Raw genomic sequence first — 26,435 nt, forward strand, 5'->3', positions numbered from 1 at the left:
AAAAAGCAGACTTCAGAGCAAGGAAAATTAGCAGAGATGGGGGTTAAGGGGGGAATAATATGAGAGAAGGGTCAGTCCAAAAGATATAGCATTTCTAAAGTCATATTATCAAACTGAATTAGGAAATAAGCTAATTAAAAACTGGTGAGGAAGAAAAATAGGCAAATCTACAATTATAGCTGAAGACTTCAAAACACCTCTCTCAGCAAGTGGCAAAACAGTTAGTCAGAAAACCAGCAAGAACACAGGAACCTCAGTTCCACCAGCAACCACCAGGGTCTAATTTGCATTTGTAGAGGGCTCTGACTCAAATGACACTAGAATATATATTTTTGTCCAAATGACTGACACAGACCAGTGTATCCCAGTGGTTTCTTGAACGAAGTCCTTAGCTAGCTTATAAGAACTTTCTTTTAAAAAAACATATAAACTAACACTTTAAAGCCAAGTGTTGGTAGCTCACATTGTATGCCTAACTATTCAGGTGGCTGAGATGTGAGGATCACAGTTCAAAGCCAGCCCTGGTAGGAAAGTCTATGAGACTCTTATCTCCAATAAACTACTCAGAAAAAGCCAGAAATATTACCATGGCTTGATTGGTAGAACATTAGCCTTGAGCACAAAGAGGCTCTCGGGCCCTGAGTTCAAGCCCCAGGGAAAAAAATTAAAGTAATATTTTAGACTTATTGAAAAATAATTATTTAACTTGATTTTTTTTTTTTGCCAGTTGTGGGGTTTGAACTTAAGGCCTGAGCACTGTCCTTGGACTTTTTCCTCAAGGCTAGAGCTCTATCCTTGAGCCACAGCACCACTTCTGGCTTTTTTCTATGTATGTGGTGCTGAGGAATCGAACCTGGGTCTTTATGCATGCTAGGCAAGCACTCTACCACTAGGCCAAACTTCCAGCCCTTAACTTGATTTTTACCTATTTTTACCATATGATGCTTCTGTTATAGTAAGAGTTTCTTCAGAATATTTTCAGTGTAAAAATAATACTATATCTCCACCAATTAATTTCTACTGCTTTTTAGACAGTCATCATTTATTACTAGTCTATAAATAATATTTGATGCCAATCACATGTTAATAGCCATCAAATGATAGAAGAAATACAAACCAGATCCCATGATAGCACAGGTCAGGACCATGGAATTATATTTGATCTCAGGAGCACTTCTCTCATCTGTTAGCAACCTGTGCAAAATCTGTACAAGCTTGGCACTTTCAAGATCTTTTTCTGCAGTGCCTAGAATATGAAACAAAGCATAAGTTATAACCTCAGGCTAACCACTGCTTCCACTTCTAGAAACTAAGCACGTGAATACTTTCAAAGACAAGATATACAAGATTTGGTTAAACTATGAGAAGCATAGACAAAACTAGAGCTCAATAGACATTTCAGAAGTTAAGCTAACATTGAACACCAAACATTCCTTTTAATACGAAACAATTGAAATAATCAGCATTATGGAAAAAATCTCAAACAAATACAAAAGCAAAGAACATGGCATAATGATATATAATGTTACCACCTTTAATAACTATCATGGCCAATCTGATTCATCCATCCCAATTTATTTTGGAACAAATCTTTAAGTCATATCATTTTTTCTAAAAATACTTGTGTATATCTTTAACGTACATAGACACAGAATTCCCTTCAAAATTGTAGGAAGATTTTCTATAGAGAACAGGCAAGCTTTTACTGGTGATTTTGTGGAAAACCACAGCTCCTATAATAGCTATATGGTCAACTGGCTTTTGACAATGATACAAAATCTAGTCAATGAAGGAAGGACTTTTTCCTTTTTCTTGTTTGAAACTTTTATTCTTTTCTTAGAAGCTTTATAGAAAAGGTGAGAAGGGGGGTTGTAGTTACACAATTAAGGTAATGAGTACATTTAGGAAGGACTTTTTCCCAAGTAGTGCAAAGTAGTTAGATATCCACAGTTGAGGGAGGAGGAAAGGAGAAAAATCCTGACCTAAGCCTCATATTTTTATAGAGATATTAACTCAAAATAGATCATAGGATGATATGCAAAATGCAGAACTATAGACCTTTTAGAATGAAGAATTCCTAGAACTGAGAGGTTTAAAGAGAAACAGAGAGAGAGAGAGTGAGAAAAAAAAAACAGTAGATGGGAAGTGTGGTTCAGTGGTAGAGTGCCAGTTGTGAACAAGGAAAAAACAGGCATAAGATAGTAAATAATGATTTCACTACAGAATGTATTTGTGGCAAATAATCACATGAGAAGTGTCAGTAGAGATCAAAGAAGTGGTAATTAAATCCACAGAGAAGAAAAACGATGAAGCTGTCAGAATGGCTACAAGAAGAAATAGTACCAAAACCACTAAATGCTGGTGACAATATGGGGCCAACAGGGCAACTCCGGCAGTCCACTCTAATCACACTGTAGAACAGTGGAGTCTGGAAAAGACTGGCTGCTATTCGGAAAACTAAGTAAGCAGTTATCAGATTCTAGCAATTGTACTCCTAGGCACAAGAGTGAAAAACACAGGGACACACGAAGATCTCTACAGAAACGTTCAGGGAGCTTTATCCTTTCTAATCCTCCCAATGGAATCAGCCTACGTGCCTTTCAATGGATGATGGGTCAACAGAGGTACCACAGACTCCTATTTGGCATTACACCAAGTAGGTAAATGCTGAGGGAAAAAACAAGCAGGCAACAAACAAAGCCAACTGCCTCTCAACATCACGGACCTCATTTCAGATACAATGTTGAAGGGAAAGTTTATTTTTTATTTATTGCTTTTGTAAAGGTGATATACACAGCAGTCACAGCTATGTAAGTCAGATGAAGAGAACATTTCCTTTTGAACTATGTCACCCCTTCCACTGCACATGAGAATGTGTTTTCTACATAGTTCTATTATGAAGTTTGTACTCCAGCAAATGCTCACCTATCAGAAGGTGATGACGGTACATAGAACTCTAGGTTCTATGTCTTATCTAAGGAGCAAGCAAGGGATGAGTAACAGGAGAGCAGGAGCAGGGCAGAAAGAAATTTTGCTCATGAGGCTGCTCCTGAGTCCTTTCCTTGAGGTACTGTTATGAGTCTTATCACTTCACCAGTAGCTGAACACCCTTATTCCCCTGTGCATTCCATTAGAAGTGTTCGTGGCCATGACTAAAAGGATCACCACATTCACATACTTAACTCCCCAGAAATCTACTTAAGACAACCATGCTTATCAATATTTTGATTTCTCCTTCGTGGGATGGAAGGTGGTGTGATAATCACAAACATAAAACCATCATTAGGAATTCAGATAAAATCAGCAGTATTTATGTATAGGGCTTTGAGATGAGCAGGATCCAACCCCCAAGTCCAGAGTCCTCTAGTTTATAAAATACCCTGGATCTTTCACCAGAGGCTTTGTGGCTCTGAGTTACTTACTGCCCCTGGCTGGCTGTATCAGATCTTGCTAGACAGAACTAACGGAACCATTTAAACTCTGCTTTTGGGAGTTTTGAGCATAAAATCTCCCCAGAAAAGTGACACTGAAGATGAGAATTTAAAGAGTAAAGGGACGCAACAAAGCCAAAGAAGCCATGGAGACGGGGGACATTTGTAAGAGAGAATCAGTAGTAGAATCAGCAGGGAAGGAAGGGAAAGCTCGGAGCACAGGGAGAGTAGCAGACTTTATTGTAAGAATGGTATGGTATCACTTACTGGTAAAGCCTGCTGGAAAGGTTTTTTTGTTTTTTTTAAATATTCTCTAAATGGCCATCACTGGAGGCATTACTTAGAGTTAAACCTTAAAGTACCACCCTAAAAATGTTACTGAAAAGTATAGCCAAAGGAAGCAGCTGTGACAGCAACCTACAAGAAATGGTTTTCCATATATCGAGATAAAAAGTACAAGTACACTGGCAAAACTCATCCAGCTAAGGTTCCATATGACTTTCACTCCTGTGCTTCCTTCCAGCCAAGATGAAAAGGAGAAAATAAGTTTGTCACCGAGGTACTTACCCAACTCTAAAGCTGCTATTAGTGCCAAAGCAACAAGAGCTTCATTCTGCATTATTACATGTTCGCTAGTTGCCATGGTAACTAGATGCTTGATTCCCCCACTCTGTACAATGGTTTTAATTACATCCTACAATAAATAAATATCACAGAATTACAAACTTCAATTCCAAACATTAAAAAAAAAGAAGCCTACATTACAATCAGTGCATGTACTGTTAACTTGAGCAGTCTTGTGACAGTGTCCTGTATGAATCATTACTTTTCGCCCATAATTTTTTTCTTCACAGAAGAAAAGGAAAAAAAAAAGCTTTTAACTTTAAAGAAATTCATCCAACGATGACAACTTAAACTAAGTGAAAAAGACCACTGCACATCTTGTCAAGGAAGAGGAGCAAGGCCTAGAAGCCACCAGAAGAAATATAAATGTGAATTCTCCTAAATGTAGCCCTACTTTAGGATCCTTTTTTTATGATGGTGACAGGTGCCCTGGGTAATAGCTTTTGTAAAATATAATATATATGTATAGTAAATTAAAGAAAAAAATTTTAGATCGCTCGATCAAAACCACACGTAACAAATCTGTGAAGTGAGCTGAGGAACTAGTTGTTTATTTGTGCCCTCACTAGTTAATTCTCTCAATATAACATAATATTTATAACATTCATATGATAAGTGTCTAGATATTTACTGTTAAACCGAATGAACATGCCCAGAGAACAGCTGTGACAGAAGAGGGGACGCAAGGTATCACTTCCCCTTCCCCTAATAATGGATTCTGTCTTGTCAACAAACTCCTTGGTCCTGCCTTAGCTGTCAATGAAAATGCACAGGTTTTTAAGCTGGTCTGGGTGAGACAGGAAATAGGAAAGGCTAGTTAATATCCATTTTTCCCCAGGGAAAGAGTTCCAGATGTACCATCTCACAGGGAACACACCTGAGTGGAACTATTGGGGATGGCTGTAATGGAAAAGCCTGCTATTTATACAAAAGAGATTTACACAAGTAAAGGCATATCTTTATTCTTTCCCTTGCCACCTTGTTGAGCTCATAACTGACTAAAAACAGGTAGCAAGCAAATCTGAATTCTAAGTTACTTTCCACACACAATCACTATTGCAGTTGTGAAGTAAATGCAATGTTCAAAAGGTTCACCTTAGAAAAGTGTAAAAAAATAAAAAGGCAAGACTGTGTAGAAAGCAAGGAAAGGGAAGACATAGCATGAAAGGAAAGGTACTCCTTATCTAACCCATGTAACTGTAATTTCTCTTTCCATCACCCTTAAAGTAATAACTCAGTAACAATAAAAATAGATAATCAAGATATTAAATCAGTTTCCAATCTGTTTTAACTAGATTCCCACCACTGTGATCATTTCTTCTGCTCATTTATTTACTACCTACCAGTAACCATTAAGAGTGGACAATGTCATGAAAATGAACTGGGCGTTGTATACTACCTGGGTATCATTTAATTTCTGAATAGCAGCAGCTAGATGGTCAGCACATTAAAAAAAAAAGTAACAGCAAGAGCCCCCTTTAGTGAGTGAGTGTTTCCTATGTCCCGGGAGCAACTAGGTAGATAGGTATATATGATCCTGAATCATCACAATCCTTTCTATAGTAAGACACCTAGACACTAAGAGACTTGACCATTTAAAGATAACAGACTTAAAGACTTGACCTTTCTTTTTTTGCCAGTCCTGGGGCTTGAACTCAGGACCTGGGCACTGTCCTTGCACATTCTCAAGGCTAGAACTGTACTACTTGAGCCACAGTACCACTTTTTGGCTTTTTCTATGTATGTGGTACCAAGGAAATGAACTTCATGCACTCTAGGCAACCACTCTACCACTAGGCCAAACTGGCCCATGACTTGACTAGAGATAAAGTCCAGCTCGTCAGTCTGATCCCAAAGCTGTACTATGATAGAATACAACTTCAAAAAAAAATTAAAGCTTAATCTTCATTTTCTCATAAATTATTTATTATTTATATAGGGTAAGCTTTTAGCTGAGGGTCTATGACACTGAGTTTCCAAAAAGGTCATGTTTAGTAGCAAAGGCAACCTTTGAGCTTACTTTTGATTTGCTATGTCGTATGAGGGCCGAGAGGAGTCTGTTGGACTCGCCCATCACACCAGCATGATCTTTGGCCTCACACCATTCCACCAGACGTTCCACTAATTTAACATTCTTTCCCAGTTGTTCAGCAGCTTCTGCTATAGAAAAGAAGGCAAACCAAAAAATAACCAATCATGGACAGGAAATCAGCTGAAACCATTGCTAAAGAGGTCAGATTGAACAATGAAAACTAAACAACAACAACAACAAATAAGCATGACAATTTTATTAAAGTGATGATCAGGTATTAGGCCTTTCTACAAAGTTCTAGACTTTCATACAAAATGTGAAAATAATGGCTTCACATTGTCTTGGAGAAATTCAGTATTCTGTTAGTACTTTGACAGACTAAAACAAAGGAGTTTTAAAAACAACTGTAAGCAATCCATAAAGAGAAATAGCAAGACCTAAGAAATAAGTAAATACATAGTTTGTTTATAGGTCTGTTTCTTTGAATGGATAAATGTTCTCCCTTTTTAAAAACAGAGTTTGAAAAATTTTGTCACTATGATTTTGAAGATTAGGCAAAAATGCTATGGGATATCAAAACACAAAAAATCTTCACAAACGGATCAAAAGCCAACTTAAATCAGACTGAATATAGAACTATAGTAAAACTTCTATTTTTAAAGTCAAGTACTAGTGGCTCACACCTTAAATCCTAGCTACTCAGGAAGCTAAGATCTGAGAAGCAAGGTCTGAAAACAATTTGGACAGTTAAGTTTGTGAGACTCTTATCTTCAATTAACCACCAGAAAATGGGAGGTAGAGCTGTAGCTCAAAGTGGTAGTGTTTCTAGCCTTGAGCAAAACAGCTCTGGGACAATGCATTCAAGCCCCATGACTGACAACGATAACCCACAGTTAAAACAAGCAAAATTGAACAAGTAAGTGTGTCTTTTTAAATTTTACTTGGCATTTACTTTTATAATTGTATAATTCTGAAAGCTTAAAGTGCTTGTATCTGTCTTTTTTGTTAATTCTTTTTAAAGTAGGGGTATATTAAGAATGCCACAGTCAAAGTGAAACTTTGAAAGCATTTCTTTTACCTTGTGCATCTATCAACATTCTTAAAGTTCCTAGAAGTTTGAACTGAACCGGAGGCATTTCAGACTTAAGAAATTTCAAAACTGCATCTGTGACCCCCGCTGATAACATTTTTGCTTTATTAACAACTAGAAAGAGAGAAAAATAGTGTTAACATTCTTGATAAACATTCCATATACACCATTATGTTAAGGCCCTACACTACATTATTTAGAATATTATTACTTAGAATATTTTAAGAAAAGGATTTTGTTTGTGTATGTGTGTATGTATGTATGTATGTATGTATGTATGTATGTATGTATGTATGTATATATAACTATCCTGTTTGTCTATAAGTACATTCCACTTATTTATAAAGGAAAAAGTCTGAAAACATTGACATCTCATTTAAAAAAGGACAGCTCTGAAATTTTAATACTTCTCTTTATCACTGTCCTTGATTTGTTTTTATATAAATGTCACAAACAAGTCAGGCATGGAGGTTCATGCCTGTAATTCTAGCTACTCTGGAGGCTGAGATCTAAGGACCTCAGTTTAAATCCAGCCACACTAAAGATCATGAGACTCTTATCTCTAATTAACCAGTAGAAAATCAGAAGTGGTATTATGGCTTAAGGGGTAGGGTGGTAGCCTTGCTCTGAAGAGCTCAGAGACAACACCCAGGCCCTGGGGTAGGGAGGTAGCTTTGAGCTGAAGAGCTCAGGGGCAGTGCCCAGGCCCAGAGTCCAAGCCCCACGACCAACCAAAATAAATAAATAAAAAATAAATGTCACAGACATTCATAAATAGTAAGTTATACAAAACAAATAAAAAGCATATAAGCCGGACCTTTATATAACTACACTATATCATTTTATCAGAAATTTAGTTTCTGAAAGGAAGAATAATTTTAACCATCCTAGTGTTATTTACTGGAATAATGTGCTCTCAAGGCTCAAATCCTTTAATACAAAAACACATTAATACTACTAAAATGGTATGAATGCTTATAGAAGAAAAAAACAAACAAAAAAACCCTCCTTAAATCACCATTTTTAAAGGACACTTTGTTAATTGATGTTATTATCTTATCTTACCTGAAGAGGCTTAACCAAACTCCATAAACAATATAATTTTGTCTTTAAAAGCAAAGATTTCTTTTGTATTTCTCAAAAAACTTATGTAACATATTAGTAAGAAACTGTGAATAATTTTTTTTCTTTTCTCTGTCAAAGGAGATTCTTGAGTTCCACATAGTATCTTCCCATGTGATGCATTTTAGTTTCTGCATTACTGTCTTGTCTTTGTGTCTTACCTGGGATGGCTAGGTTTCTGAGAGCGCTCAGAGCTGCATGCTGTACAGTTACATTTCCATTTTCGACATGTCTGTCCAGTAAATCCGTAAGTTTTTCTACAATTCCATTTTCTACCATGTGAATACAATTTCCATCTGGAAAAAAAAGCAATTTTATTCCTCTAGTAATGTGTTTATAAACATTTGGTGGTACTGAGGCTTACCTATTGTTTACATAAGGGAAAATAAATATTCCAAATAAGATGAATTCCAACTCTTTCTTTCACCAGAGTTGGATCTCTCTGTTCCCTGAGTGAGAAGTCTGATTTATAAAGATTCTGCAAATAGATAAACATCTTAAAAAGCCCCAAGGGTCTGATTATATATATATATATGAAAAGTAGGAATTCCGTTCTTAAAATGTTCATCAGTGATTTTTACTTCTGGTGAAGGACGCTTATGTTATGCTGATGTTGCAGTGACTTTAGTTATAATGGCTAGTCCTTACATTACTTTTCAGACCTTTACAGAATAGAGAGATTATAACAAACTACTATTCACTCCACATTTATCTTCAATAATTATCACTGAGTATCTCAAACCCCATAGATCCAAAATATAAAATGCTCCAAAATCCACAATTTGTGGACACGGACATGATGCTATGAGTATAAAATTCCACAGCTGCCTTCATGTGATGGAACGTGATCCAAATGCAGTACACGAAATTACTTTCAGGATATGTGAGCAAGTTAGACAGAAAAGAACAAATTTTGTGTTCAGACTTGGGTCCTGTCACCAACATATCTTATTATGTATACAAAAGTATCTCCAAATCTGAAAGAAAGCCAAAATCTAAAATACTTCTGGTCCCAAGTATTTTAGATAGGGGTATTCAAACTGTACTTTGGAGTAAAATCAAACCAGAAAGAAAATAACCTGTATTTTCTAAGACTCAGTGTAGAGATTTCTGGAGTGAATAGTTAGAGTTCATAAACAGGTTGTGACTAAGTGAAATAAAATAATCTATATTAAATGAGAGGATCATTCCTATGTAAGTTTTATTGGGTGTAGGTACAAATTAAGTGTCCAGTAATGTAGGAATGAATGGGAGACTGCTAAAGCCAAAACGACTAGGAAAAGATCATATATCATATTCCCCCACATTAGATGAAATACTGGAATGTTCTAATACAGAGCTCTAAATAGAATGCCTGCCTAGCAAATGAAAGGCCAAATTCAAACACTAGTACCTCCAAAATAAAGATGCATTATTAGAATGGATTCAAGTTTACTAATCTCTGAAGAACAAGGCATTCAAGAGGTGCCCTTCACGGTCAGTGCTCATGATTTTTAAACCATCAGTATGTAGTTGAACTACAGAAAATATGCAATTTGTTAGTAAAGTCCTAAGTATGTTAGATGTTTGGAAAATTAAGGAAATAGTACAGAGACATTTCTAAGCAATCTAAAAACCTTGTATACTTGATTTACAAAGGTAAAATTAATGTGCTTACCATTTCTGGCAAAATTTGCAATTGCCAATGCTCCAGCAAGCTGTAGCTGGTGGTTATTTGAGGGAATCCAAGAAAGTACTCTTTGGAACACATTGCCTTTTCCACCTTCGAACAGTTTCTGCATGGATTCATCTGGAAGTCAATCAGACAGATAGCTAAACAAGAGAAATATAATTAGGAGGAACAAATCCATGTTTTGTTTTTTTTTTTTAGTGCCAGTCCTGGGGCTTGAGCTTAGGGCCTGAACACTGTCTTTGGGCTTTCTCAAGACTAAGCACTACCACTTCAGCACCACTTCTGGCTTTTTTAAATGTATGTGGTACCTAGGAATCGAACCCGGGTCTTCGTGCATGCTAGGCAAACACTCTTACCACTAGGCCAAACTCCCGGCCTCCAAATCCATGTTTCTAAGTGAATAACCCACTGGGAAACTACACACCTCACAAACTATTAACTTCATAATAATTCATAATAATGATTTTTCTTGTACTAAGCTTTTAGTAGATTGCAGAGTTTAGAAAACTTAGTAAAAGCTTCCAAGTAGCCATCTAGCTTTTCGAGATTTGGTGCCACGACAGGACTTTAAATACTGGAGAATAGAAAAGATTTCCCTTTTTGTGTTCATCATCTGCAATTTCTTTCATGATATATTCATGTCTTCAAAATCACCATACCAATAGTAAGAACATGATACAATGCATAGTATGGTACCTACAGAAGACAATACATATAAAACATCGGACTCACCTCCAAGCAGTAATAAAACCATTAGATCTGAAGCAGTTTTAAGCTCAGCAATGTCATCCTCTTTGTCACTATCCACCTTCTGTTGAACAATCTCTAGCAGGCACTCTACTAGCCCTGCTTCAACCAGCTGTAGTTTAATAGCATCTAAAAAATAACATGAACAAACTCATCAAAATTGTAGGTAAAACAGGAGATCTGGGATAAGTGATCCTTAGGAAACAATTTAAGAAATCAAGAAAATGTGATTCAAATACAAACACCTTTGAAGACTTGAGTCTTTTAATGTGGCTACTGCTGTTTAAAAACACAAAAACTAATTTAACTTTTTCCATTTGGAATTATCCTTTGAAAATGTTTCTGAGCTCCTAAGGACTGCAAATACCATTCTTATTCTAGATATGACTACTTTTAACAGTTGCAAAATGCTACACATATATGCTTACAATATACAAATTATAAAGTTAAAATGCTTTCACTGTGGGTCTTGAATACAAAGCAACCAAAAAGATGTAGTAGTATCAATTCATATCATAAAAACATTGAGATCTACATTTGTACAGATACCAATTCTCCAGTGAAATTTATGTGCATTTTAAAAGACCTCAGGTTTCTAGTAATTGACAGCCGTTTTGAGCCTATGTATATAATGGATCACAGGTTAATGTTTTCTTCTTTTTTTTTTTGCCAGTCCTGGGCTTGAGCTCAGGGCCTGAGCACTGTCCTTGGACTTTCTCAAGGCTAGAGCTCTACCACTTGAGCCTCAGCACCACTTCCAGCTTTTTTCTATATGTGGTACCGAGGAATTGAACCCGGGTCTTCATGCATGCTAGGTAAGCACTTTAACCACTAGGCCAAACTCCCGGCCCAGGTTAATGTTTTCTTAAACATGCTTTAAAATGTTTATCATAAAAGCTGTAAGGAAAAAAATACCTCAAAGCTAATGATTAGCCAATAAATTAATACATATAAAAATTTACATCCAGTTGCATTTTTAAAGAAGTTACTTTCATAGCAAACCCCACCCCATATCAAATCAACTTTTTTTTAGCGGGGGGGAAGGGTGGAGCCAGACCTGGGGCTTGAACTTAGGGCCTATTCACTGTCCTTGGACACTTTTGGCTCAATGCTATCATTCTTGCCACTTGAGCCACAGCACCACTTCTGTTTTTTTTTTTTTTTTTTTCTGAGTATCCAGTACCGAGGAATCAAACCCCAGGCTTCATGCATGCTAGGCAAGCACTCTACCATTAGGCTATACTCCTGGCCCTCAAATCAATTTTTTATATACCTAATATCTTGAACATTTATGTCTTAACCTTTAACCTTTATGTTTTAACTTAAATTGGCCTATCTAAATATTGTAGGTAACCTAATTGGTTACCTACCAATCAACTGACCTTAGAAATATATTTGTTGCAAATAAATTTTTAAATTTAATTTTTTAGATTAATTTTAGTCATTGTTTTCCCTAATGAGGTATATGTAAGTCATATGCAGCAAAAAACTTTTGGACAGGGAGAAAAATTTTATATACACGGATGTCTTTCTTTTGAAGTACTGTGTGCATGTGTTTGTGTGAGTCCACCCATGTGTGTGCATGTGCATACTGGTCCTTGTACTTGAACTCAGAGCCTGGGCTCTGTTCCTGAGCTTTTTTAAAATTTTAGGCTAGCACTCGACCACTTGAGCCACAGTCCTACTTCTTGTGATTAATTAGAGATAAGAGTCTCATAGACTTTCCTGTCCAGGATGGCTTTGAAACGTGATCCTCACGTCTCAGCCTCCTGAGTAGCTAGGAGTAGAGGCACAAGCCCCTGGTACCAGACATCTTTTACAAAACATTTTTAAAGCATAAAAGTTTAGCTACCACCAAGGCCATTTAATTTGCCTCAAATATCACCTTAAAACACATAGAATGCTCTACCTGGAATACTTTAACAAAAGCACACTCATACTGGGCCATGCTTAAAGTAGGGCATCTCCTTGGTTACAGAAAGCTAGGGATAGCAATGTGCAGCAACCAGAATTGAAAATGACCATTTTAAAAAAGCCTTAGAAATGCAAACATCCCTGAACTATACAAATCCTAGCATATGTTAAAATACTATTCATATACAAAAAAGACCCACAAATGATATGTAAAAAAAAAATCCAGAAACAAATTTTCATGGTATCATTACATACACTGCACAATGAAGGGTGGAAAAAAGAAATAAGGACCAAAAAAAAAAAAACCCGTTAAACTCAAGTATTGTTAGGAAAGTTCCAGGTAATTCTCTGACTTAAAAACTGGCTGAAGATCATGATCATATTTTCAATTTTGCAGAACCATCAAATGTGAACACACACACACACACACGTACAACTTTGTATGTATATTATACATGGAGACAATGAAATGTGTCAAGACACAGCTCTCTCTTTATTGGTTGACTAATCACAACTAGGAAACTAGGACTGTCTTAATTAGGATCAGCAGTCTTCTAGAAAAACACAGGCAACTTTTCCCACAGTATTTTGGCCAAGGACTTCTTTCTCTTTTTCTTTTTTTTGTTGGTCCTGGGGCTTGAACTCTGGGCTTGGGCGATCTCTGAGCTTTCTCAAGGCTAGCGCTCTATCACTTGAGCCACACCACCATTTTGGGCTTTTTTCTGTGTATGTGGTAGCAAGGAATTGAACCAATGGCTTTGTGCATGCTAGGTAAGCACTCTACTACGAGGCCATACTCCTGGCCCTGGAGTTTTTTATACAGTATGATTTTTGTTATACAGTATGAAGTATACATATATGTTCCTGACAGTACTTTCTCCATATTCCCAATAATGTTTAAAGCCAGAAATAAACTTTAATTTCTACTGTGATTCTTCTTTGACCTTTTAGGCAATAGAAAAAATATATATATTTAACATGAATGCATATTTATTATTTTTTTATTTGGCAGTACTGGGGTTTGAATTCAGGGCCTGCATTAGTAGGTAGGTGCTCTATCACTAGAAGGACGCAACCCCAGTTATTTTTGCTTTGGTTTTTGAACATGGTTATCATGCTTGCACCCAGTAAGTCCTGGACAATGATCCTTCTATTTATGCTTCCCACATAGTTGAGGTGACAGGATGAACCATGCCCAGCCTTTTATACTGGTTGAGCTGGGATCTGATGAACCCTTTGCCTGGTATGGGCATGAGACACAATCCCACCTCTTCAGCTCCAAGGCTACCCTTCTACCCCTGGAGCCACAGCCCCACTTCCCATTTTCTAGTGGTCAATTGGAGATAAGAGTCTCTCATTTTTTAGAGCCCAGGCTGGCTTTGAACTGCAATCCTCAGATCTCAGCCTTCTGAGTAGCTAGGATTACAGGACTGAGCCACCACGCCCGGCTCCTAAATGGCCTTTTCTTTTCCCCTCTCTTCATTCTTCGCTTTCCTTATACTTGTAGCATATTTTTCTTCTCAGGGCCTCAAGATGAACCACACTTCTGGTTTCTCGTTGCATTGGTTATTTTTTTTATTAAAGAATTTATTAACATTGATTTTTACATCTTATTTCAACTGACGTATTTAACAAACAAGTATTCAAGATGGGAATCTCTATATACAATCACTGGCACTTAGATTTCAGAAGATAATTGAAATTAGGCTGAGGGTTTGTATGTCATAGATACATATTAATCTATGCAATAAAACATTATGTCTATAGAGTCATAGATTTTTATGTCTATGTAGTTGTGTTTATATTTCTAATACCATGTCCATAGCTATAAAAATATTGAGTCCTCGCTCTTGTACTGTTTGGATCTCACATATTAAGGATACCATGCGCCTTGCTGCATTGGTTATTTTTAAGGTAGCACTTTGCTTTATGCTTGGGCCTACCTGGGCTGTGATGCTGCTTCCCTGTGTTGCTAGGAAATACAAGTATCAGACACTGCTGTCACTTTACCCACTGTACATCTTCTTCCTCTCTTCCTCCTTTCTTTTTTGTGGGACTAGCTCATAGCTATATACTTTCTAGGAAAGTACTCTACCACTTAAGCCATGCCTCCAGATCTTTCTGCTTTTCTCAAAAGGAGTCTCACTTTTTGCCCAAGCCAGCCTGTACTGCAATTCTCCCAGTTATGTTTCCTGTGTATCTGGGATAACAAGTATTTTCTACAGTGTCTAGCATTTTATTGATTGAGGTGAGGTCCTACAAACAGTTTAGCCAAGCTGGTCTCAAAGGATGACATTCCAATCTCAGCCTCTTAAATGCCTAGACTTATATATGTAAAATAATTGTACTTGGCTACTATACCTCTTCTATGCAAATTAGCAACTGGCTCTTTCTTTAACTTGGTGGTACTGGAAGTTTTTACTCAGAGCCCTGTGCTATGTCTGTACTGTAATGCAGTTATTTTAGGCTTCCAAGGATAACAGGTGTACACCACCATACCCAGATATATCTGTTGAGATAAGTCTTAAAGGATTTTCTGCCTGGGCTGTTGGTGAACTATGACCCTTCCATCTCAGCCTCCTGGATACTTAGGATGACAGACATGAACCACCAGAACACAACATTTAATTAGAGCATAGCCACTATACAAGGAAATTTCATTGTGGCAGGGTTTCTTATTCTACATATTCCTTTTTGGATTTCTTTCCAATCTACCTTTTAGTATTTCACTGGTTCTCTAGTTGAACTATGCCTAATCCATTAAACCCCTCATTAGGTTCTTAACTTTGGTTGAATGCTTTGATTCAGAATTATCATTTCTTTTTAAAAATAATCTGTCATATTTTTCTAGCTCCTAGTTTCCTTCTAAAAATTTATGTTTGCCCTTTCCCTTTTAACCCTTTGAATATTCTATGCATAGTTTTGAATCAATGTCTGAGAATTCTAATAGCTGGAGATGGGTTATTATTTCGGTTCTTTGTGCTGACTCTTGTTTACAGTCTCATGTCTACTCATGGGTTTGACCCTCTATTTTGAGCATGTGCAAAAAATGGTGTTTGAGAACTTGTTTATATGGATTGGTTTGTTTCCTTGATTCATTCACCTCCTAGGGTGTATCCCTTAAGATGTTTTCACCCAAAGAAGCATGTGATTTATCAGTCAGTATCTTTACTGTTGGCAGATGTAGGATTCCAGCTTTTATCCCCCTTGCCTTACAAGGGTACAGAAGTAGAGTCAGGCATCTCTGCTATATTTTTGCACATTGGAACAAGACTTGTTAGCTGCAAAAGTATGTCTGCTAAGATTTTTAAATTAAAGGACCTAGAAAGAGTAGCTTTTGGCAAAGAAAACATAGGTCTGGCGTAGAGAATGTAGTTGAAGTTTGGAGATAACAAAACTTAATACATCATTAATAACACAAAGAAGGTTTTGGAGTTAAAGAACTTGTAGTTTAACGTTAGAAAACAAACTGAGATGGTCAATATGACAGCAAATAAAAAGATACATTTCTTTTCTCACCATTTTCTGCAAGTGGAGCAAGAACTTCAAAAACCATTTCTCTCTTATCATGTTCTATTTGTTTCTTGAAGAGTTTTACCAGCTCTTCAGCAATGTTTGTACTGGCAAACTGTTCTTTACTTGATTCTGAAAAATAAAAGGAGAAAGTATCTAGAATAAACAACTCAAGACCAGAAATTTGTTTTCTATTCTCTTCTAGTATTTGATCATGTTGGTACATTATACAACAAAGATACCCTTCAAATAAAGGATCAAATTCATTTTTAATACACGATCCAAAGAAAAAATGCCTAAGGATTTAGAAAAAAATCTTCCAGCCCAATAATACTTGAGGCTATAGAAATGTTCAGTAGCATAACATATAGGTAACCATGGCAACAATACAATTCTAAGCCACAAATGCAAGGTTTCAAGGCTTTTAGTCAAAGAAAAATTATTTATAGCAGAAGGAATTTAACATGGATGAATAAAAATAACACGTTAGTACTAGACAAATGTTGGTTTTGAGTAGCACTTTTTTTTTTTTACTACCATATATATGTTTTTTGTTTTTTTGTGGGGGGGAGTGTTGGTTGTGGGGCTTGAACTCTGGGCCTGGGTACTGTCCCTGAGCTCTTCAGCTCAGGGCTACCACTCTTACTGCTTGAGCGACCACACCACTTCCAGTTTTCTGGTAGTTAACTGGAAATAAAGAGTCTCATGGGTTTTAGTGCCCGGGCTGGCTTTAAACCGAGATCCTCAGATCTCAGCCTCCTGAGTAGCTGGGATTACAGGCATGAACCACTGGTACTCAGCTACTATTACTTTTTGTTGTTATTTGTGTAGTGCCAGGGATTGAACCCAGGGCTAAGTACTCTGTAACTCAGCTACACCTACAAACCTGCTGCTTTATAAAAACATATTAAATACAAATAACAGCTAACCCATTCTCTCCTATGTCTTCAGGATGTCCAATCTCTCTCCCTTACTCTCTACAGATGGGGGACACATAACTTGTGGGCTATATAAGGCCTTGCCAAGTCAATCAAAACTAGGAATCAGAATTTAATAAATCTAGGAAGTTTATTCATAGCCACATAACCTTCAATAGCAGCTAACATAACATGCCAAGTGGCCCTTGCAGAAAAAGACTTTCCCCTTTAGCCTCTAGCAATCAAAGTTTAAACATGCTAATTTTTATCAAGAATATTCTCCCTACACTTTACCATGTTCTCAATTACTATTCAAGCTCACCTACATTAGAAAGTTTATTACTAGCTGTGTTTACATGTATTGTCTCCATTCACAAACCCTTCTAAACACTACCTTTTTTTTTAAAGAAAATAAATGTTAAATAACAAAAATGTACGGTTTTGCTTGCCAATAACATACTTTAAAAATAAATTAGGATGCAATTTAACATGCTCAGTCTGCTTTAGAATTTCAGGCAAGAAAAGAAAATGTTTATCTGTTTTATTAATTTAAACCCATATACTTTGTGGCATCGTTTCTAGACATGGTAAGTGCATACCTGTACTTCAAGCACTTAGAAGGCTGGGTCCAAAGGATAGACAGAGGTTGACGCCAGCCTGAGCTACAGAGCAATAAAAAGTTTCCTTTCAGAGGCCTATGAAGAGGAAAGAACCAATACTGAAATGTTGGATGCTATGGGTTAAGTAAGAATGACTGTGACAAGAGAACTAAGAGGGTGAGAAAACAAAGGGCCTAGGATCAAGGAATAAGAATTTATAGAACTCAGGTAGAAAAACAGAAACAAATAATAGACACTGTAGAGTGTGAAGGTGAGGCCACACTAGTTTACATGGATTAAGGTGTATATTCCAGTGTGCTGGTATTCAAAAAGCAGTGGTAAATGGATATCAACCTTGGATAGCCATGATGCCAATAGTTCTATTTATTTATTCTGATTTTCACATTTGACAAATGTTTTGCCGTTTTCGATCCTAAAGAATAAGGTGACTGGATTTAACAGTGCTGCTTTTGAAGCAATCTCTGAAATCCATAAGGCTGGCTCAGAGAAAATGTGGCTGAGAAAGTACAGCCCAGTGTGGTGTTCGTTATGGAAAATTTAAACCAGCGGCTTATAATTATGGTTGAATCTTCTCAACAAACATTGTATAAATACCAACAAAATAAATATAATCATTGAAAATTTTGGCATATGGGGTAAAAATTTAAAGACATAATTATTTTATGTCTGAATAAACCAAATGTTCTGTTAAAATCTACAAAAGATAAGCTCCATGTCACACACATTAAAATAAGCATAGGTATCAAAATGAGAAATATTTAAATTTCTACTGACAACAAATTCTTTATGTGAGAATTTGCTTATTTTTAAAAAGATTACACAAGAAATTTCTGTTAACTATTTCAATTACTTCTCAAATGATTTCCCTATCAAAAATCCTATATCGCTGTATTTTTCAAATGTCAGTGATTCACTAATAACATATGATAACAATTTGGTGTTATGCTAAAAATAAAGCATTAACTTTCATTGCAGGGTACAGAGTAGAGTACAATTTAGCTTCAAGAATATAATAATTGGTGATATAGAGATGGAATATAGGATTTATTTATTTATTTAAGCCAGTCCTGAGGCTTGAACTCAGGGCCTGGGCACTGTCCTTGGATTTTCTCAAGGATAGTGCTCTACCACTTAAGCTACAGCACCATTTCTGGCTTTTTTTCTATGTATGTGGGTCCTGAGGAATTGAACCTAGGGCTTTGTGCATGCTAGGCAAGCACTCTACCAGTAGGCTATGCTCCTGGCCCCATGGATTTTAATTTTTGAGACAAGGTCTTACTGAGTCACCTAGGCCGGCCTCAATCTTGTGATACTCCTGCCTCAGCCTATAGTGTTCTGGCATTATAGCTGGGTGCCAGTAGCCAGTATTTCTAAGTGTAGGCCATAACTCAAAAACCTTGAAAAATAATTGCCCGAAGATGAACAAATTTACGGCATGTCCTTTTGTGATATACCTCTGGAGAAATGCTAATATTTTGTATTTATAAGGTTTTACCCATGGCAAGGACTATCTCAATACTTTGTACATTGAATTACCCAAATGTGTAAGTGAACATCTATATAATTAAGTTAAATAACTACTGTCCTTCGTAACTTTCCTTTCCAGAAGGAAGCATGTATTCGAACTAATTAATACTAGTAATTTCTTTTTTTTTTTTTTTTAACCAGTCCCAAGGCTTGAACTCTGGGTATGAGCACTGTCCTTGGGCTTTCTCAAGACTAGAGCTTTACCACTTGAGCCACAGCACCACTTTTGGCTTTTTGTATGAGGGTGGTACCAAGGAATCGAACCCAGGTCTTTGTGCACGCTAGGCAAGCATTCTACAACTAGGCCAAACTCCTGGCTCCAGTAGTAATTTCTATAAAATCGTATTATTAAATAAATCATCCAGTTGGAATTTAAGGAACTGGCCCTGTTTACTTTATAGGGTATCTATCTCAACGTGAGTGAGGCTTAATAAAGACCTAGGACCCTCTAATTCACTGGGGAAACAGATGAACATAGTTTACTGGGGTACAGGTAACCAACAACTAAAGCATTGGCTCCCTTCCTGTGAAGTTAAGCAGCATGTCTGCACAGTTGCAGAAGTGAAAACATTTAGGCACACCACCATAAAAGGTCCTCTGCAAGCAACTGCAATTACATAAGCTCTCATACAGCACAGCCTATCCAAAGATAGTATATTATCATTTCCTTATTTGGTACTGACTGCTTCTTAAGATTAGGTGAGATAAAAATCAGCACCCATTGTTTTCTAGCACTCTCTTAAAACCCCAGAAGAGGATGGGACTTCATTTGGTGAAGGACTAGGTTAGTGAGAGAGTCTGTTTTCGAGAACAACAGTATCTAACAGAAACAGGCAAAATCGCCAGGTACCATTGGCTCATTCCTGGATACTCAGGAGGCTGAGATCTGAGGATTGAAGTTCAAAGCCAGCCCAGGAAGGAAAGTCCACGAGACTCAAACTTTTTTTTTGTGGGTCATGGGGCTTGAACTCTGGGCCTGGGCGCTGTCCCTGAGCTCTTCAGCTCAAGGCTACTACCCTACCCCTGGAGCCACAGCCCCACTTACCATTTTCTAGTGATTAATTGGAGATGAGAGTCTCAGCGTCTTTTGTGCCTGGGCTGGCTTTAAACCGATATCCTCAAATCTCAGCATCTGAATAGCTAGGATTCTAGGTGTGAGCCACCACGCTCGGCAAGTCTATGAGCCTCTTAAACGCAATTAACTACTAGGGAACTGGAAGTAGAGCTGTAGCTCAAATGGCAGAGTGCTAGACTTGAGCTTTGAAAAAGTTCAGGGACAGCACCCAAGCATTAAGTACAAACCCAAAACCTACAACCCTACAACCAATCCAAAAAGAAAGAAAGAAAGAAAGGAAGGAAGGAAGGAAGGAAGGAAGGAAGGAAGGAAGGAAGGAAGGAAGGAAGAAAAGAAAGAGGGAAGGAAGGAAGGAAGGAAGAAAGGGGCAAAACCAATTTTAATGATGCTTACTGAGCTCCCAATGTTCAAATTATTACTTCAACCTACCGTTAGCATTAAAATACTGGTAAGATATCTTACTTGTTTCATACTGTCTTTACACTGTGTATTTTATATTTACTGTAAATCTCAATTTGGGTTACCCACATTTCAATGCTCAACAGCACCATGTGATTGGGGGGCTACTATACTGGACTGTGCCAATCTGGAAACTATCCTGAAAGATAAAGGACTTGAACTAAAATGTGATGGAACTGATGGCAAACAAAGAAATAGATGGACCAATCATGTTTATATTTCTGGTACAAAGACTGACATAGACACTATCAGATGAGATTAATAACATAATTTGTTTTATTTCTACCAACTACTCTGGATACAAACTCCTATAATTTACTTTTTTTTGGCCAGTCCTGGGCTTGAGCTCAGCTCCTGATCACTGTCTTTAGATTTTCTCAAGGCTAGAGCTCTACCACTTGAGGCTCAGCACCACTTCCGCCTTTTTTCGATATATGTGGTGCCAAGGAATCGAACCCGGGTCTTCATGTATGCTAGGCAAAGCACTCTACCACTAGGCCAAACTCCTGGCCCCTAATTTACTTTTATAATGGACAATAACTTTGAGAAACACATAACAAGGAGGCATCTTTCTCCTTGGTCTCACGTGGAAAAATATGGCTTCATCCGGCTACTATGAAAAAGAAGAAAAGCAGAAGAAAGATAAGAGACACATATATCCCTGAGCTTCTTTTGCTCAAGGCTAGTGCTCTACAACTTGAGCCATAGCACCACTTCTGGCTTTTTCTGTTTATGTGGTACTGAGGAATCAAACCCAGGGCTTCATTCATGCTAGGTAAGCACTGTGCCATTCCCAGCCCCTTCCCTGCCTTTTTTTTTTTTTTAATGGATTTTGTTTAGTCTTCTAGCTTCTTTACCTAATAAGTTAATAATTTATACAAAATGTTGTAAGTTATGTGTTTTTATTATGGCCTAGACACAATTTTTGGCTTTAAGTCAAGCAGAGATAATCTTAAATAGTTAAGCTTATTGAGTTATATAAAAAGTAAAATTTAACTTTTTTTCTTATTTGCTATACTGGGTCTCAAGGTCTTTCATATGCTAGCTAAATGCTGTATCACACATTAAGCTATGTTAAGTTCCTGGAATCAAAATCTTAACACATAAAATAGAAAAGCAAAAGCAATTTAAATTATTAAAACAGCCAGCAAAAAGCTGGGGTAGAGATGTGGCTTAAGTGGTAGAGCACCAGCCAAGTGAGTTAAGATACCCTGGCTCGAATCCTGGTTCTTTTCCTCCTCCCCCTCCACATACAATATCTTGAATGTTTAAAAAAGAAGCAAATGTAACTTAGGTAGATCCCAGGTTCTTAAAAACTGGTTGTATTTCTAAGTGCATAAATAAGTTGATGACATTTGTGGTTCATCAAGAAAACTTACCAAGTTCTGCTAAATTTCCAAATGCAACCAGACACATTTCTGTAAGAGCTGCATTGTGGCAATGGATGCCCAGTAATTTGACTAAAGTAGGAATAACACCCATATTGATAAGCTGTGCTTGAAGGGAATCTGTAAAAAAAAAAAAAAAAAAAAAAAAGACAAGGGGGGGAGGGAAAAATCACATCAAATCACAAATCAAATGAACATTAGTAAAAAAATACCTGTTATTCTCTGGAATGTAAACTCAGTTCTCCTTGAATTCCAGTGAAGTAAAATAAGGTTCATCCATATGACTGAATGAACATTTTAAACACATTATTTCAGAGTTGACTTCTGAATCTTTTCAATGACCAGCAGAAATTTAGATATGAAAATAATTTAAACAGTACTTCAAATCTTTACTTGTTTTAAAATAAGATCTTACAGCTTTAATGATTAGCCTTTTAAGATATATAAATAAAATATTACCATTGTTTTATACATGGAAAGGTTAAATAAATATTAGCATGAAGAAAATAACATATAAAAAGTTTCAGAAAACAGTAAGAAAGGAGGCAAAAATCTCAGGACCCTTTATATACAGTTGCTTTATAAGGAATTAAAAGTATACAACAGATCAACTGATTTGTTCTGAGCATGTAGAATATAGTTTGATGACTGCAAAAAAAAAAAGAATGTGGTTTTAACGAAGAAAAATTTCAGTTACCTAAAATATTTTTTTTTCTTTTCAAGGTTCTATTTAATTACAAAGACAGATCATCTCAATAAGAGATGGCTTTGAGAGGTGAAGAGAATGAGGTCAACACGACCTTATTCTTCTTTGCCTTCATTTTGTAAGCAACTAATATGTTTTAAGGTACTCAACAAGCCTTGGATTTCAACAATGTTTCTTCATGGTCAATGATGACAGAATACCTGAAGTAAGGTTAGCCAAAATAAAAACTAAAAGCTAAAAATAGGCATTAGCATTTATATATTTATACAAAACATTATTGCTGCCAATAACTGGCTCATCCAAAGAGATAGGAATCCTCTTTCAAAGACTTAGAATTATATACCATATGCAAACTAACAGTTTCCTCCAATTTCTTTTATGTATTTGGAATATGAAGATGAAACTTTTTCATAAGACACATTTCCTTAAGAACCCAAGTCTTTCTTACTCCTTATAGTTCTTAACCAGTCGATAAGGAAGTGAGTAGATGATGATCAAGAGAACACAAAGGCAAGGTTGAGCTCTGAGCTATCTCACATGGCCTGTACTATTTGACTGGTGGTCTCTGCTGTTAATTCTGCCTGGAGGTTACAGTAGGGTACGAAGTTAAGAGTGGATGGTGGCTTATTGCACCTAAAAAGTGGTGGATGTTTAATTAGGGATAATGTCTAGTGTGGGGATCCATGGGCATGGCAAAGGAGCCTATTACCAAACAAGAATAGAAGATAAATCGGAGAAAAAAAGGAAAATTACATTTACTGTTCAAATAGTTACACAAAACACTTCAACTTTCACAATGCAATTTTATGAAATTTATCCTAAATGGAGATAAAAACTATATTCAACTAAATTTGGGTGTTTTGTTTTGTTTTGTCATTCCTGGGCTTGAGCTCAGGTCCTGAGCACTGTCCCTGGACTTTCTCAAGGCTAGAGCTCTACCACTTGAGCCTCAGCACCACTTCCACCTTTTTTCTATGTATGTGGTACTGAGGAATCAAATCTGGGTCTTCATGTATGCTAAGTAAGCACTCTACCATAGTCCAAACTCCCAGCCCAATTTGGGGTTTTTGAAGTAAATTTTTTTGTCTGAATATGCAACGCAGCAATCAATGAATGATTCACAATAAACAGCAAGAATACTTGTAAGATACAGTGTTATGCACTATGGGAGCAGAATGCTTGCATTCTGATCACAGTAGTTATAATCATCATGCACCAAGGAGCTATCGAAGTTAGAAATGATTTTAGTTACTTACCAGAATAGTTCTTTCTAGTGTGGATCACCTCTGTATCTCCTTGTTCTTTTAGCAGTATTGGTATTTATTTATTTATTTAGACTAGCTCATCAAATACTGCAGAGCTGCTGAATTATTAAATTTCAGGTACGTAAGCGTGAGCACTAGCGCATACATTGAGTGTGAGTCAACTCTGCTCTATGTCTGCATATATGTAAGCATCACACACCCCCTCAGTACTGTTGGTACAAGCTATAAAATCCCACAGTCCGGGGACATCAGAGGGAAAACACATCTCATGAAGAAGATAACTCAAATGGAGAATGCCACTTAGAAGATTATGCTCTTCACATTCTCCTATCTTGGCATCTCTATCATTGTCTTGGACCTCTTTTAAAATGCTATCAACTTTGGTTCCAAGGAAAAAAGGGGCAAAACTTTAAATGTTACAGAGCTTAACAAAATCTGAAATTGTAGCAGATCAAACGGAAAAAGTAGCACAACCACATGGCAAGTAGTGTGAATCATAATTCACGAAAATCATTTTACTTCAAGAAAATGTTTTAAAACTACCCAGGAACCAATTAATTTAATACTCACATACAACACACATACCACACACAAGAGAGAAAAAAATATTGTTATCCAACTGGACAGACTCACTGTGGACCAACTGATTGCTTTCTTTTCTAACTACTTCTAGGAAGCTAACTAAAATAATAACCATACCCAAGGTAACTCTAAAATTTGTTCACATTGTATGTAAGAAACTCTGCTTAGATAATGAGAGCCCAGAGGAGAAAGAAAAATAAAAAAGATCTTCAGCAGGTTGATGACAGAAATGTTTATTTTGTAGATGCATAAAAATTATGGAATATAGTTTTCCAAAGTAGGATTTCTAAAACCTTTTCAGAAGATCACAAAGTCAAAATCCTGTTTATGAAAATCTCAAGATTTCCTGGACACTGGTGGCTTATGCCTGTAATCCTATCTACTCAGGAAGCTGAGATCTAAGTATTATGGTTCAACCCAGACAGGAAAGTCCATGAGATTCCTATCTCCAATTATTATCCAAAAACAGGACGATGTCCAGGCCCTGAGTTCCAACCCCAGGACTGAGATCAAAGCAAAAAAACCCCAAATATGTAGAAGATAAAAATACTAAGATTTTATTTATTTTTAAAAGTGTGCAAATATTTGTGTTGATAGCACAAAAAATATGATAGGTAAAAATAATACCATGTTACCTCAAACCAAGCAGACTCCACAAATCGTGTAAGCAGCCATTATAGTTATTGCTTCCACATACAGCAATGATGCTATTTTTCTCAGCAATTTGGTTTTTGGAAACCAAAAATTTGGTTTTCATAAACATTATTTACAGGACATAGAGGCTCATTATTTCCAAATGAAATATTGAATATTTTCAAATAACTCATACATATATAATATATATATATATATATAAGTTCTTTGAGATCTTCTGTACTTTTTAATGTCTAAAAGGGTCCAGAGAAGTAAGTTTAAAAACCACTGCCAAAGAATTAGCTAAGTTTTAGGGAATTAGAATAGGGAAAAAAACTGGAAAAGACATTCTGAATTCAAAGATATGGCTGGAAGATGTGATAATAGGGGGAAAAGAAACATGAAATATTAAAAGTATGCTATATAATCACATATTTTGGTGCTCAGGTACTTTGAGAATTACCTTAATGAAGTACATGAGGTTCTCATACTATTTATTTGACTAGGAGCTCTAGTTAAACTGGGAATATTACAGATTTTAGCTGCCCATGCATTTTATTTTGAAGAGGTCCTTTTTATGCAATTAAGTCTGTATTAATTCTTATCAATGGAAGGAAGTGACTACTTTGGATGTTTAAACAGAAGGCCTTAAACTTGCTAGGCAGGTGAACTAGCACTGAAGCTATCTGCTTATTGTTTAAAAATGTTCAAAGAAGGCCGGGAGTTTGGTCTAGTGGTTAAAGTGCTTGCCTAGCATGCATGAAGACCCGGGTTCAATTCCTCAGTACCATATACATAGAAAAAAGCTGGAAGTGGTGCTGAGGCTCAAGTGGTAGAGCTCTAGTCTTGAGAAAGTCCAAGGACAGTGCTCAGGCACTGAGCTCAAGCCCAGTACTGGCAAAAAAAAAAAAAAATGTGGAAAAAAAAAATGTTCAAAGAAAGCTTGTGAATGTTCTTCACATGATGTAATTAGCTGACATCCACGAAAGCAATCAGGAATATGACTTCTACATGATAAATTGACAGGAAGAAATTCTTAGGAACAATTCACATTCTCCAGACACACTGGAAAGAATATGTGAAACAACTGCAAGACTTTTGCATCCCTCAACAAACAT

General features: G+C 36.6%; 1 protein-coding gene across 1 annotated transcript in view; it reads right to left on the minus strand.

Moving 5' to 3' along the window:
* Rap1gds1 (Rap1 GTPase-GDP dissociation stimulator 1) overlaps window positions 1-26,435 on the minus strand; it is an 83,139-nt gene that overhangs the window by 2,539 nt on the left and 54,165 nt on the right. Inside the window, exons 6-14 of the mRNA XM_090356784.1 lie at window positions 22,123-22,251; window positions 16,152-16,277; window positions 10,704-10,847; window positions 9,957-10,088; window positions 8,461-8,595; window positions 7,166-7,291; window positions 6,076-6,215; window positions 3,999-4,125; window positions 1,118-1,246 (exon numbers count right to left, since the gene is read on the minus strand). Coding sequence (XP_090212910.1) covers window positions 1,118-1,246; window positions 3,999-4,125; window positions 6,076-6,215; window positions 7,166-7,291; window positions 8,461-8,595; window positions 9,957-10,088; window positions 10,704-10,847; window positions 16,152-16,277; window positions 22,123-22,251 — 1,188 coding nt within the window. The remainder of the gene's footprint in view (window positions 1-1,117; window positions 1,247-3,998; window positions 4,126-6,075; window positions 6,216-7,165; window positions 7,292-8,460; window positions 8,596-9,956; window positions 10,089-10,703; window positions 10,848-16,151; window positions 16,278-22,122; window positions 22,252-26,435) is intronic.

The sequence above is a fragment of the Megascapheus bottae genome, chromosome 23 (genome assembly GCF_031878675.1).
Source record: "Megascapheus bottae isolate mThoBot1 chromosome 23, mThoBot2.hap1, whole genome shotgun sequence".
Lineage (NCBI taxonomy): Eukaryota > Metazoa > Chordata > Mammalia > Rodentia > Geomyidae > Megascapheus > Megascapheus bottae.